This window comes from Panthera uncia, chromosome E1 (assembly GCF_023721935.1).
Source record: "Panthera uncia isolate 11264 chromosome E1, Puncia_PCG_1.0, whole genome shotgun sequence".
Classification (NCBI taxonomy): Eukaryota; Metazoa; Chordata; class Mammalia; order Carnivora; family Felidae; genus Panthera; species Panthera uncia.
In genome coordinates, this window is record NC_064814.1 from 33,116,373 (window position 1) to 33,131,514 (window position 15,142).

At 37.5% G+C, this 15,142-nt stretch overlaps 1 protein-coding gene across 3 annotated transcripts in view; it reads left to right on the forward strand.

Annotated features, from left to right (window-relative positions):
* The window catches only part of MED13 (mediator complex subunit 13), a 109,369-nt gene that overhangs the window by 69,356 nt on the left and 24,871 nt on the right, over positions 1-15,142 (forward strand). For all 3 annotated transcript variants that reach the window (XR_007459163.1, XM_049636528.1, XM_049636529.1), the window contains 3 exons: positions 966-1,162; positions 1,914-2,827; positions 14,079-14,240. Coding sequence is in view for 2 of the 3 variants with exons in the window: in XM_049636528.1 (XP_049492485.1) it covers positions 966-1,162; positions 1,914-2,827; positions 14,079-14,240 (1,273 nt within the window). In the remaining variant the exon portion in view is untranslated. The remainder of the gene's footprint in view (positions 1-965; positions 1,163-1,913; positions 2,828-14,078; positions 14,241-15,142) is intronic.

Sequence of the window (15,142 nt, forward strand, 5' to 3'; positions counted from 1 at the left end):
CTGTTTCTTGTGTTTTTTATTTTAGCCATTCTTACAGGTGTGAGGTGATATCTCATCGTAAGGGTTTTTTGTTTTTGTTTTCTTGTAAGTGAACTCCATACCATACATTGGGCTTGAACTCACAACCCTGAGATCAAGAGTTGCATGCTCTACCGACTGAGGCAGCCAGACTCCCCTCTCATTGTAGTTTTGATTTGCATAGCCATGATGATGAGTGATATTGAACAGATGAATGGATAGAAGATACACACACATAAGAATATTATTTAGCCATAAAAAAGAATTCGGTCTTGTTATTTGCAGTGACCTTGATGGAGCTAGAGAGTGTAATGCTAAGTGAAATAAGTCAGAAAAGGACAAATACCATATAATTGCACTCCTATGTGGAACTTACGAAACAAAGCAAATAAGCAAAGGGAAAAAAAAGACAAACTAAGAAACACTCTTAACTATAAAGAACAAACTGATGATTATCAGAGGAGTTTGGTGATAAACACTAGGTGATTTATGGAGTTGTTGAATCACTATATTGTACACCTGAAACTAATATAACACTGTATGTTAATTTTACTGGAAATAAAATAAAAAGAATGCATTTAAGAATAGAATAATAGGCACCTGGGTGGCTCAGTCAGTTAAGCATCTGGCCCTTGATTTCCACTCAGGTCATCTCTCGGTTCGTGAGATTGAGCCTCGCATCTGTCTCTGTGCTGATAGTGTGGAGCCTGCTTGGGGTTCTCTCTCCCTCTTTCTCTGTCCTTTCTCCCTCTTTCTCTGTCGTGTGTGTGCGTGCTCTCCCTCTCTCTCTAAATAAATAAATGAACTTAAAAAAAAAAAAAAGAATAGAATTATATTTACATTTTATTATTTTGTTTAAAGAGACGGGAAAAAAGACTAGATAGAGACAGTTTAGCTTTTTTCCCTTGGAAGATAAGATGGTGAAAGTCATGGTTTTTGTATTGTAGGATTTTTCTTATGTCTATAAGCCTGAAAATTGTCAAGTTCTGGTGGGGTGTTCCATGTTTGCACCTCTAAAAAGTCTCCCAAGCCAATGTCTGCCTCCTATCAAATTGCCAGAAGAGTGTATTTACCGTCAGAGTTGGACTGTTGGAAAATTGGAATTGCTTTCCTCAGGGCCTGCAGTGCCATTCATCAAAGAGGGGTATGATATAGATTTATGTTATTGGTATACTACAGGTGTGCTTATATAGCTTTAATTTTTTTTCATAGAGGTGCCTGCTTTGCTAGTATTTAGAAAAAAGATGCTGGGTTTTAAAGATTCTAAGAATTGTTTTTTGATCAATAAATTATAATGGTATTAGTTGGGTGTGGATAAATTGTTGGAAAATTTAAGTATTACTCATTGATTACTTGCTTTCATTTTTTTTTTGTTTTGTTTTTTGATTGTCTTCAGAAGCACTGTTTATTTTGCTCTAAAATTCTAAATGCCATTTGTGTATTTGCCATATCACATACTTCTCATATTTTAGTATCTGAAATTGGGGTGTCTTATGACATCTTTAAATGGCCATTGTCCCTTATTGCATGTAAACATCTCTGAAATTAGAAGTTTTTTTTGTTTTGTTTTTAACAGTGGCATCTTAGGATCAATGAAATATGGTTATTTGTAGTATAAGAACTATAGATAGTAAAGGTGGATGTTTAGGTGTGGATAAGTGTAAACAGATTTTATTTACAATATGGAGCTAGTTGGTTGGTCCACAGTCCACAACAGTCACCTAGAGTGGATTTATTAACCAGAAATACATTTTAATTCTACTTGTAATTTTTGCAGTAATTGTACTTTCATAATTATCAGTGTTACTGAAAAATACTGGACATTTTTTGTTCTGTTTCATATCACTAATATGTTCCTTTATGTGTTTAATTTTCTTTCACCTTGGTAACACTAGCGATGGAAGTACTATTGATCAAGAATATGGTCCTGCTTATACACCTCAGACTCATACTTCTTTTGGGATGCCTCCTAGCAGTGCACCTCCTAGTAACAGTGGAGCAGGAATTCTTCCTTCTCCATCTACACCTAGGTTTCCAACTCCAAGGACTCCAAGGACTCCAAGGACTCCTCGAGCTGGTGGACCTGCTAGTGCTCAAGGTTCAGTCAAATATGAAAATTCAGATTTGTATTCACCAGCTTCCACGCCATCCACATGCAGACCCCTTAACTCTGTTGAACCTGCAACTGTTCCTTCCATCCCTGAAGCACACAGTCTTTATGTAAACCTCATTCTTTCAGAATCAGTTATGAATTTGTTTAAAGACTGTAACTTTGATAGTTGCTGTATCTGTGTCTGCAATATGAATATCAAGGGTGCCGATGTTGGAGTTTACATTCCAGATCCAATGCAGGAAGCACAGTATAGGTGTACCTGTGGCTTCAGTGCTGTCATGAACAGAAAATTTGGAAACAATTCAGGATTATTTCTTGAAGATGAACTAGACATCATAGGACGCAACACAGAATGTGGCAAAGAAGCAGAAAAACGTTTTGAAGCTCTCAGGGCTACTTCTGCTGAACATGTTAATGGAGGACTAAAGGAATCTGAAAAATTCCCTGACGAGTTGATATTATTGCTACAAGATCAGTGCACTAATTTATTTTCACCCTTTGGAGCAGCAGACCAAGATCCTTTTCCTAGAATTGGTGTAATTAGTAATTGGGTACGTGTTGAAGAGCGGGACTGTTGCAATGACTGCTACCTTGCATTAGAACATGGACGTCAGTTCATGGATAACATGTCAGGAGGGAAAGTTGATGAAGCACTTGTGAAAAGTTCATGCTTACACCCCTGGTCCAAAAGAAATGGTAAGTATGCTAATGGAATAATTTTTGTTTCTTTTCCTTTAAGTAGGACTTTGCCTTTCTTTCTGAGGATAAAGTATTAAAGGCAGTTTTCCATGTAGCTAATAGAGACACTAAAATTTGGACTGAAAACTCCTTTAAGGATGACATTTTTAAAGGGAGAAGTTCCTAGCAGTTTAGTTTAATTTCACCAATAAAAGTATGGCTCTTGTAAATCTGTAATTATGTACTTATGTGGGAGTATAAAGGGTACTTTGTAGATGTTAATTAACAGAAAATTGCTAGTTGTCTGCTTTATTCAACATTCTTTCAATCATTAAATATTTACTGAGCACCTGATATGTGCCACACACTGTTCCTTTATAAAAGTGCAGCATTAAATGAAACAAACTTAGTTCCTGCCTTTTTGAGCCTATAATTTAGTGTAGAACATATAAACAAATGAAAAAAAAGTAATTATGTAATGATAGTGATAAATGGCTTTGAAGAAAAAGCAAGTGGAAAGGAGTGGAAAAAGACAGGAGGACACTATTTTATTTATTTAGGTAAGTACTTCATGATTTATTTTAATTAATTAAAGTGAGCTCTATACCCAGTGTGGGGCTTAAACTCACATCCCAAGATCAAGAGTCACATGCTCTACTGACTGAGCCAGCCAGGTGCCCCAGGTGTGTATGGTTATTTTAGATGTATGGTTAGGAAAAATATTACCGAGGGACAGCATTTGAGCAAAGTGCTACATAAAGTAAGGGAATGGAGCTATGTGGATAACTAGGGGAAGAGTGTTTCAGGTAGTGCAAAGACCCAGAGGGAGTAGTATGGTTAATATGTTTGAGGAACAGTAAGGAGACATTGTTGCTGGAATGAATTGGGTGATGGGGAGATTGGTCAGACATGAATCTAGGAGCTAGCCAAAAACCAAAATCATGTAGGGGTCTTAGGGACTGTGTAAAACCTTTATAGTTTATTCTAAGACTGATGGGAAGCTATAGGTTAGTTTTGAGCAGAGAAATAACACGGTCTTTTTTCTGTCTATTTTTTTAAAAGATCATTCTGGCTATTATGTGTTGTGAAGGTAAGAATAGAAGTAGATAGAATAGTTAGGAAGCATTTAGAAAGATGGTGTAAGATGATGGTAACTTAGACAAGATTGGAAGCGATGGAGATTAGTAGGTTCTAGGTATATTTGGGAAGTAGAACCTATAGGATTTGCTGATACATACAAGAAATGATGAGGCATCAAGGATAGCTTGAGCAGCAGGATGAATGATGGTTCTAATTATAGAGGAGGGAAACACTGGGAGAGGAGGTCAGGTACATATGTGGAGATAACAGTTTTAAATTCACAGGAGTGGTTGGGTCTGGAGATTAAAATTTTCTAGTGTAAGTTATCAGTGTTAAAATCTATGGAGCTGGATTTAACAACATAGAGAGTAACTAGAGAGAAGGATGGAACTGACATTTAGAGATGGAGAAGGGAAGGATCCAGGATTGGAAACCAAGGAAGTGGGAGGAAAACCAAGAGAGTAGGGTGTCCTAGAAGTCAAATAGGTACAATAAATGTTTGAAGAAGGAGAAAATGATCATCAGCGTCAAATAATGTTCTACAAGGTACAACGTCAAATACCAGCTGTGTAGAGTTTTAAGGATCTAGGGGCACCTGGGTGGCTCGATTGGTTAAGTGTCTGACTCTTGATCTCAGCTCAGGTCATGATCTCAAGATTTGTGAGTTCAAGACCCACACCGGGTTCTGTGCTAATGGTGTGGAACCTGCTTTTAAGATTCTGTCTCTCCTTCTCTCTGCCCCTTCCTGCTTGTGTGCGAACGCTCTCCCTCTCCCTCCCTCCCTCTCTCTCTCTCTCTCTCTCTCTCTCTCTCTCAAAATAAATAAACTCAAAAAAACTTAAAAAAAGAAAAGAAAAGCTAATGATTTAATCCATATTACATGCTTGGTACAGTGCTTGGAATATAGTACTGAATTAATTTAAGTTGCCATTATTATTATTAAAATAGATATTTAAAAAATTTTTTTTAAGTTTTTATTTATTTATTTTGAGAGACAGAGCACAGGTGGGGGGAGAGCAGAGAGAGAGAGAGAGAGAGAGAGAGAGAGAGAGAGAGAGAAAGAATCCCAATCAGGATCCACACTGTCAATGCAGTGCGTGATGCAGGGCTTGAACTCACAAATGGTGAGATTATGACCTGAGCTGAAATCAAGAGTCAGATGCTTAACCAACTGGGCCAGCCACCCAGGTGCCTCCAGATATTTTTCTTTCAGGCACAACCAACCAACCAACCAACGTACAGTTTTTTCAAAAGTTTATTTATTTATTTTGAGAGAGTGGGGAGCAGGGAGTGGCAGAAGGAAAGAGAATCCCAAGCAGGCTCCTCACTGTCAGCACGGAGCCTCCAGTGGTGGGGCTCAAACTCACAAACTGTGAGATCATACATGAGCTGAAATCAAGAGTCAAGACGCTTAAACTGATTGAGCCACCCAGGCACCCCAACACTTTCTATTAATTTTTTTTTAATGTTTATTTACTTTTTTCGAGACAGAGAATGAGTGGGGGAGGAGCAGAGAGAGAGGGAGACACAGAATCTGAAGCAGGCTCCAGGCTCTGAGCTGTCAGCACAGAGCCCGAAGTGGGGCTCAAACCCATGAACCGTGAGATCATGACCTGAGCCCAAGTTGGACCCTTAACCGACTGAGCCACCCAGGCGCCCCCCAACAGTTTTTAAAATATGTCTCAGTATACCACCTAACTTTTCTAATTTTTGACTGTTATACAGAAAATTTGCCTCCTTCAAAATGTGGTTTTTGGTAAGGATCTTTTCTAAGGTGGTATATGCCGTATAATAACTTCTCTATTTGGTCCATGAGTCATTTGCTAATTCAGTCATCTTTTTGACACATGCAAAACAATGTGCTTAGCATTCTGGGAGATACGATGAATCTCCTACACTCATTCATTCATTCATTTGTTTATTAATAATTTCATCTTATTTAAAAATTTTTAATGTTTGTTTATTTTTTAGAGAGACAGAGTATGACCAGGGGGAGGGGCAGGAAGAGGGAGACTTAGAATTCGAAGCAGTCTCCAGGCTCCACGCTGTCAGCACAGAGCCTGACACGGGGCTTGAACTTATGAACTGCGAGATCATGACCTGAGCCGAAGTCAGACCTCGGCTTAAGTTGCTTAACCGACTGAGCTATCCAGGCGCCCCAGGATAGTGGTTAATTTTAAAAAGCTGAGGGAGGGATAGGATAGAGAGAAGAACTTTGGTGATGTTCTAGTTCTTGGGTCATGAGATCATAGTTGTTCATAATATTATTAAAATTTGTGATATAAGATAGGAGGGCAATACATGGACCAGTGGTTAATATTTTGTTCATGACATAATTTGATGATTCATCAAACTCATTGTACTCAAGGACCAAGTTGAAAAAGGTATAAGTGAATGTTGTAGATGTTCAAAAAAAGGGCAGGATTGTTTTCAGCCGTAGGTGATAGTTAAGAATATAGGCTGTGGAGGCATTGTGGTGATCATTTTACAACATATGCAAATATTAAATCATTACATTGTGCACCAGAAACTAATGTTATGTCAATTTTACCTCTAATAAAAAATAAAAAAAGAACTTAGGCCAGATGCACCTCAAAAAAAAGAACCAACTTATTTTCCAAATAATAGAAAATATTGAGTCTTAATATGTTTTGTGTAACAGTAGACATTAATGTAAACCGAAACTGTACAACCATAAAGATAAATTTCATCCTCAGAACTTGTGTTAAGCTAATTCAAAACAAGCGTGCCTGGCTGGCTCAATTGGAAGAGCATGCCACTCTTGATCTCAGAGTCATGAGTTTGAGCCCCACATTGGGTGTAGAGATTACTTAAATAAATAAATAATTTTTAAGAATAATTTAAAACAAAAAGAGCAATGCCTTTTTATACATTTCAGTATAAAACAATGCTTTAAAAGCTAAATGTGTAATATTTATTGGAATGCTTTCATTAAACTACAGTAGCATCATGAAAGGAAAAGTCCTACATTAGGTAGGACCTTTGCCTAATTGTTTCCTCTGCCTGAGACAACTTTCCCCCACATATTTACATGGGTAACTGTCTTGTCTCCTTTAAATCTTCTCAGATACCATTTTCTCAGTATAAAATTGCAAACCCCTCTCCACATTCTCCATCCTGCTTGTTTTGTTTTTTTTCCATAGTGTGCATATTACCCTCTAACATACTAATTCATAATTTATTATTATTATCTCCATTAAATTTACCCAATGCAAATTCTGTGTAAGTGCAAGAATTTTTGTCTGGTTTGCTTGTTGATATATCCCAAATACTTAGAACAGTGCCTGGCATATGGTAGAGGTCCAAGGGGTTAAAATATTTGTTTGAAGGAATTAAAAATCTATAAACAACAGTTTGTATATTTTATTTTTTTATGTTTATTTATTTATTTTGAGAGAGAGAAAGTACAAGTGGGAGAGAGCCAGAGAGAGGGGGGAAGAGAGAGAATCTCAAGCAGGCTCCACACTGTCAGTGCAGAGCTCAACTGTCAGCATAGGGCTCGAACTCGCGAACTGCGAGATCATGACCTGATCAGAAATCAAGAGTGGGACGCTTAACCAAAAGAGCCATCTAGGCACCCCGGCAGTTTGTGCATTATAATGGTAATGTTAATTTTTTTTTTTCAACATCCGAAAACCTTTGTTCTAATTTTTTAAAAAATGCATACTTGCTGAAAAGAAAGGATCTAGACAATGAAAAAACCGAGAAGTAAAAATTACCCATATTTCTGCCCATCCTCACCATTACAAAATTCCAAGATAACTCTGATTTCAACAGCTTTATTGACTGCCATACCATACAATTCTCTCATTTATAAGTGTACAGATGGTTGAATGGTTTTTAGTTCAGGCATGCCTCGGAAACATTGTGCATCTGGTTCCAGACTACCACAATAAGGCGAATATCACAGTAAAGTGAGTCAAATGAGTATTTTGGTTTCCCAGTGCACATAAAAGTTACATTTACACTACACTGTAGTCTTATTAAATGTGCAGCAGCATTATGTCTAAAAAACGTATAACCTTAATTTTAAAATACTACATTGCTAAAAAATGCTAATAATCATTATCTGAGCTTACAGCAAGTCATAAATCTTTTTGCTGGTTGCCTCATTGTTGATGGCTGCTGACTGAGAGGATGGTGGTTGCTGAAGACTGAGAGGTAGCTGTGGCAATTTCTTAAAATGAGAACAACAGTGAAATTTGCCACATTGATTGAGTCTTCCTTTCATAAACAGTTTCTCTGTAGTAGGAGGTGCTGTTTGATAGCACTTTACCCACAGTGGAACCTTCAGAATTGGAGTCAGTCCTCTCAAATTCTGCTGCTACTTTACCAACAAAGTATATATGTGTGTGTGTGTGTGTGTGTGTGTGTGTGTGTGTGTATTTAGAATATGTAATATTCTAAATCCTTTGTTGTCATTTCAACAATCTTCAAAACATCTTCACTGGAAGTAGATTCTGTCTCAAAAATAAGAAGCAACTTCTCATCCATTAAAGTTTTATCATGAGATTCAAGCAATTCAGTCACATCTAATTCTAGTTCTGTATTTCCACCTCATCTCCACTGAAGTCTTGAATCTCTCAGAGTCATCCATGAGGGTTGCAATCAGCTTTTTCCAAACTCCTGTTAATGCTGTTTTTTGACCTCTTCCCGTGAATCACAAATGTTCCTAAGTGACATCTAGAGTGGTGAATCATTTCCAGAAGCTTTTCAATTACTTTGCCCAGATCCATCAAAGGAATCACTATCTATGGCAGCTACAACATTATGAAATTATTTCTTAAATAAATAAGACTTGATCCTTAATCCATGAGCCACAGAATGCATGTTGTGTTAGCAGGGATGAAAACAACATTAATCTCATTGTACTTCTCCATCAGAGCTCTTGGGTAACCAGGTGCATTGTCATTGAGCAGTCATATTTTGAGGAGATTGGGTGTGTTCAGGGTCGTATGGCTATAGACTGAGCAGTCATATTTTGAAAGGAATCTTTTTTTCTGAGCAATAGATCTCAGCAGTGGACTTAAAATGTTCAGTAAATCATGAGGTAAACGACGTGCTATCACCCAGGCTTTGTTCATTTTATAGTGCCAGGGCAGAGAGGATTAAACATAATTCTTTTTATTTTCTTTTTTTAATTTGTAAGGGCCCTAGGATTTTCAGAATAGTAAATGAGTATTGGTTTCAACTTAATGTCACCAACCACATTAGCCCTTAACAAGAGAGACAGCAAGTCCTTTGACTTGGCATTAACTTCTCTCTAGCTATGAAAGCCCTAAATGATATCTTCTTCCAATAGAAGGTTGTTTCATCTGCATTGAAAAATCTATTATTTGGGGCTCCTGGGTGGCTCAGTCAGTTAAGCGTCTGACTCGATTTCGGCTTAGGTCATGATCTCGTGGATTATGGGATCAAGCCCATGTCAGGCTCTGTATTGACAACATGAGGCCTGCTTGGGATTCTCTCTCTCCCTCTCTCTGTCTCTCTCTGCCACTCCCCAACTTACGCTTGCTCTCTAACTCTCTAAATAAATAAATAAACATTAAAAGAAAAATCTATTTAGTGTAGCCATCTTCATTAATTTTCTTAGCTAGATCTTCTGGATAACTTGCTGCAGGAAGTTAACTTAAACAGCCTTACTGCTTCACCTTGCAGTTTGGTGTTATGGAGATGGCTTCTTTGCTTAAACTTCATGAACCAACTTCTGCTAGCTTCAGACTTTTCTTTGGCAATTTCTTCACTTCTCTTCAGCCTTCACAGAATTGAAGAAAGTTAGGGTCTTGCTCTGGATTAGGCTTTGGCTTAAGGACATGTTGTGTTCTATCCAGAACACTAAAACTTTCTCCATATCAGCTAACAGGCTGATTTTTTAAAATCATTTGTTCACTGGAGTAGCACTTGTAATTTTCTTCAACTTTTCCTTTGCTTTCACAATTTGGCTATTTGGTGCAAGAGGCCTAGCTTTCAGCCTGTGTGGGCTTTCAACATACCTTCCTCACTAAGTTTAATCATTTCTAGCTTTTGACTTAAAGTACAACTCTTCCATTCACTTGAATACTTAGTGGCCACTGTAAGGTTATTAATTGGCCTAATTTCAATATTGTTGTGTCACAGGGAATAAAGAGGCCCAAAGAGAGGGAGAGAGGGGGAAAAGCCAGTTGTAGGGCAGAACACACACAACATTTATTAGGTTTGTCGCCTTATGTGAGAATGGTTCGTGGTGCCCCCTAAATTTATAAGAGTAACATCAAAGATCACTAATGGATCACAGATCACCATAACAAATGTAATAACAATGAAAAACTTTGAAATATTGGGAGAATTACCAAAATGTGACACAGGGACATGAAGTAAGCAAATGCTATTGGAAAAATGACACCAATAGACCTGCTCGTTGCAGGGTTGCTACAAACTGTCAGCCTATTAAAAAAAAAATGCAGTATTTGTGAAACACAGTAAAGCAAGGTATGTATTCATGGAGTTGTATAGCCATCATCAGTCAATTTTACATTTCATCACCATGAAAAAGAACCTCATACCCATTAGAAGTTCCCTCCAAACCCTCCCTTTCCATGCCAGTCAACTACATTCTCTCTATATGAAATTTTTTTTAACATTCATTTTTTGAGAGACAGAGTGTGCGTGGGGGAGGGGCAGAGAGAGAGAGGGAGGACAGAATCAGAAGCAGGCTCCAGGCTCTGAGTTGTCAGCACAGAGCCTGATACGGGGCTTGAACTCATGGACCACAATATCATGACCTGAGCTGAAGTTGGACATTCAACCGACTGAGCCACCCAGGTGCCCCTACATTCTCTGTATATAGATTTTTTAGTACATTTTGCATAATCATATACCGTAGTCTTTTATGATTGATTTCTTTCACTTAGCATAGTGTTCTCAAAGATCATCCATGTAGCATGCATTAGTACTTAATTGCTTTTTTTTTTGAAAAAAAATTTAAAGATTTATTTTGAGAGAGAGAGAGAGCATGAGCAGGCGAGGGACAGAGAGAGGGAAAGAGAACGAATCCCAAAAAGGCTTTGCACTGTCAGCTTAGAGCCCAGTGGGGGCTCAAACTTCCAAACCGTGAGATCATGACCTGAGCTGAAATCAGGAGTTGGGTGTTCAACCAACTGAGCCACCCAGGCTCCCTGTAATTGCTTTTTATTGCCAAATAATACTCTGTTGTATCCAGGTATACCATACTTTATTTATCCTTTCATCTGATGATGGACATTTGGAGTGTTTCTACTGTTTGGCTATTACGAATAATGCTGGTATGAACATGTGTGTACAAGTTTTTATGTGAACATGTTTTCATTACTCAATGGGTGGACTTGCTGGGTCATAGAACTCTGTTTTACCTTTTGAGGAACTGCCAGGTGTTTTCCAAAGCACCATTTTACATTCCCACCAGCAGTGTGTGGGGGTTCTCCTTTCTCCACATCCTCATTAACACTTGTCATTTTGTGTCTTTTTTATTACAGTCATTGTAGTGACTGTGAAGTATTATCTCCTTGTGGCTTTGATTTGCATTTCCCTAATGACTTTTCATGTGCTTGTTGTCCATTTGTATGTCTTTGGAGAATTATCTTTTCAGAACCTTTGTTCATTTTGTAATTAGACTTTTTATCCTTTCATCATTGAGTTGTAAGAGTTACTATTTTTTTAACTTTTTATTTTTGAGAGAAAGTGTGAGACGGGGAGGGGCAGAGAGAGAAGGAGACGCAGAATTCGAGGCAGGCTCCAGGCTTTGAGCTGTCAGCACAAAGCCCAATGCAGGGCTCAAACCCACAAACCACAGGATCATGACCTGAGCCGAAGTCGAATGCTTAACCGACTGAGTCACCCAGGTGCCCCTATAAGTTCTTTACATGTTCTGGATACATGTCCCTTGTCGGATACATGATTTGCAAATGTTTTCTCCTGTTCTCTGGGTTGTCTTTTCACTTTGTTAACAGTATGCTTTGAGGTAGAAGAGTTGTTTGTTTTTTTTAAGTTAATTTATTTTAAGAGACAATCCTATGCAGGCTCCGCACTGTCATCACTGAGCCTGACGTGGGACTTGAACTCACAAAACATGAGATCATGACCTGAGCTGAAACCAAGAGTTGGATGCTTAACCAACTGAGCCACCCAGGTGCCCCAAAGCAGAAAAAATTTTAGCTTTAATGAAGTTCAGCATACTTACTCTCTCATTGCTTGTGCTTTGGCATCCCATCTACAAAGGCTTTTTCCTAACCCTAAGTCATGAATATGTATTCCTGCGTTTTTATTTCTAAGAGTTTTATACTTGTAGCACTTCTATATGGGAGTATAATAAATTCCTAATTAACTTTTGTATTAGGTGTAAGGAAGGGGTCTAGCTTTATTCTTTTGCATGTGAATATCTACCTGTCAACAGAACCATTTGTCAATAAGATTCTTTCCCTGTTAATTTGTCTTGATGCCCTGTCAAGAATAAATTGACCATAAATGTGAGATTTCTGGGTGTTCAGTAATGTTTCTACTGATTTATGTGCTGTCTTTCATGATCCCTCTTAAAAATTGTTTTATACCCTTTTAATCATTGCTTTCCAAACAGGCTTCAGCTTAAATAGAGACTTGGCACTTGTCACTATATACGTTTATATTCTTTTTCATGTCTGTCTCCCCCACAAGATTATAAGATCCCTCAAGATGTAAATAAGAATTAATTTACACAGTATATTTCTTGCAGCTAGCATAATTCTTGGCCCATAATAGGTCTTAAATAAATATACTTTCTAAAAGAATGAAAAAGTATTCAAAATACAAATTCCTGAGCTAAACCCAGGTCAGAATTTCTCAGGGTAGCTCTGCATATGTTTTTAAAAAGTTCCCATGTGATTATGACAAACCACCTTAGCCAATAGCAACTTTTTCTAGATTTCATTTTATGTGAATACACATTTATATTTTATACTATTTGTGTAAAATATCCTCTGTAGATAGTTTTATAACTTGCTTTTGCTTTACCAGTGTGTAAGTCAGTCCATTTCAGACAGCTCTGTTGTTACTTTACTGACTATATATTCTATTGTGTATACAGTAGTTTATTTAAGCGTAATAGTTATTAAGCAGTATATTTGAAATTAAATTACTTCTAATTCATATGCTATTTAGATATAGGGAATGAAAGCCAGATATAATAAATTAGGCAATTATAATAATGAACTAAAGTTAAATGACTAACTGTAAAAGTACTCAAGCATGTTTAATGCTACAACTAAACCTACTGGGGGAGCAGATTAAGTATATCAGTAACATTTAGTGATTTTTTTTTTTTTAAAGCCTTTTGATATTTAAGAGCAACATCTTTCATACCCATTCTGATAGTGGGTCAGAAATGCAGGTCATGATAATGTGATAATCTATAAATCTGTAATCCAGGTTTACAAAATATCTGTGGATATTATAACACTTTTTATAGTGTGAGCAAGTTATCTGTTACTGTATAAGTTTTGTATTTCAAAATTGTTACGGTTTACTTTCCAAATTAAATTTTAGTCAATGTAACTAGTCTTCTCTATCAGATCATTTTACCATAGTGGTAGTAACTAAGGTACACAATTTATAACTCATTTCACTGTGAGGTAGAGTTCTTTCTCCTAAACTACCAAAACTACCATCCAAAACAAATGCAAAAAGGAAGAAATTTTTTGATTAATTTATAAATTGGTTAGTGAGCTAATGATTAACTTTTTTATGGAGATGAGTTACAATAACTTTCATTACATCTGTTCATTGGTAAGGATCTAGAAGAACCATTTCTACAGATCATTTGAGATCAAAACCAATACAGTTTTCTGCACAAACAGATGCTTGATCTTGATGATGAAAGTTGAACTTTCTTTCATGTATTTGTTTTTTTAAGATTTTATTTCTTGGGGTGCCTGGGTGGCTCAGTCAACTAAGTGTCTGACTTCAGCTCAGGTCATGATCTCACGACCTGTGGGGTTGAGCCCTGTGTCAGCCCTGTGTCAGGCTCTGTGCTGACAGCTCAGAGCCTGGAACCTACTCAGGATTCGGTGTGTCTCTATTTTTCTGCCCCTCCCCTCCTCTCAAAAATAAATAAACATAAAAAAAAAAAGTTCTTTGTGTTGGCAATAGTAATTCTTATTTTTTTCTTTTTTAATGGTTGTAGATGTGAGTATGCAGTGCTCACAGGATATACTTCGAATGCTCCTATCTCTTCAGCCAGTTCTTCAGGATGCTATTCAGAAAAAAAGAACAGTAAGGCCTTGGGGAGTTCAAGGTCCTCTTACTTGGCAACAATTTCATAAAATGGCTGGCCGAGGCTCTTATGGTAAGTAATTTATAGTAATGTGTATTGACTGGTTTTATTTTAGTCCTCCATTTTTGTGCCTAACTTAGAATAAGCACATTCATCTTTTTAAAATATTTTTGTAGCATTTGCTTGGCTTAATGCCAGTGTGGTCAGTCCTAACCTTTGTTAGTTTGAACATTTCCAACATTCAGTTTACTGGGTTCTCCAACCCCTCTTCAGAAAGAACAGCCTCACCTAGATCTATTTATACAGGCTAGACTGACCAGTGAGATTTTATGAAATCTAAGATTTTTGAAAGAAAGAATCGTACTGCCAAAATTTTTTAAAATGAACATTGCTTTCGTTGCAAATTATCATTTTACAAAATTGAATGAAAAATAGGGCCAATGGAGGGGATAATAGTAGTGATAAAAGACCCCGAGTTCTTCATTTGCACAAAAGGGGGGAAACGAGAAGAAATTTGCTGGTTGTGGGAGTAGCAAAGGAATACTCAATGTGGTACACAGTTAGAGGCACCTGGCTGGCTCAATAGGTGAAGCATGTGGCTCTTGATCTCGGGGTGTGAGTTCAGGTCCCACATTGGGTATAGAGATTACTTAAAAATCTTTAAAAAACATATACATATATATATATGTATATGTATATGGTACACAGTAGATTTATGGTCATCTGTAAAGAAAGAGAACGTTCAAAATCTTGAAACTATTGGGGTGCCTGGGTGCTTCAGTTGGTTAAGCGTCCTACTCTTGGTTTTGGGTCAGGTCATGATCTTGCAGTTTCATGAGTTTGAGCCCCACGTCAGGCTCTACGCTGTCAGCTCGAAGCCTGCTTGGCATTCTCTCTCTCCCTCTCTCTCCCCCCCCCTCTCTCTCTCCCTCTCTCTCTCCCTCTCTCTCTCTCTCTCTCTCCCTCTCTCTCCC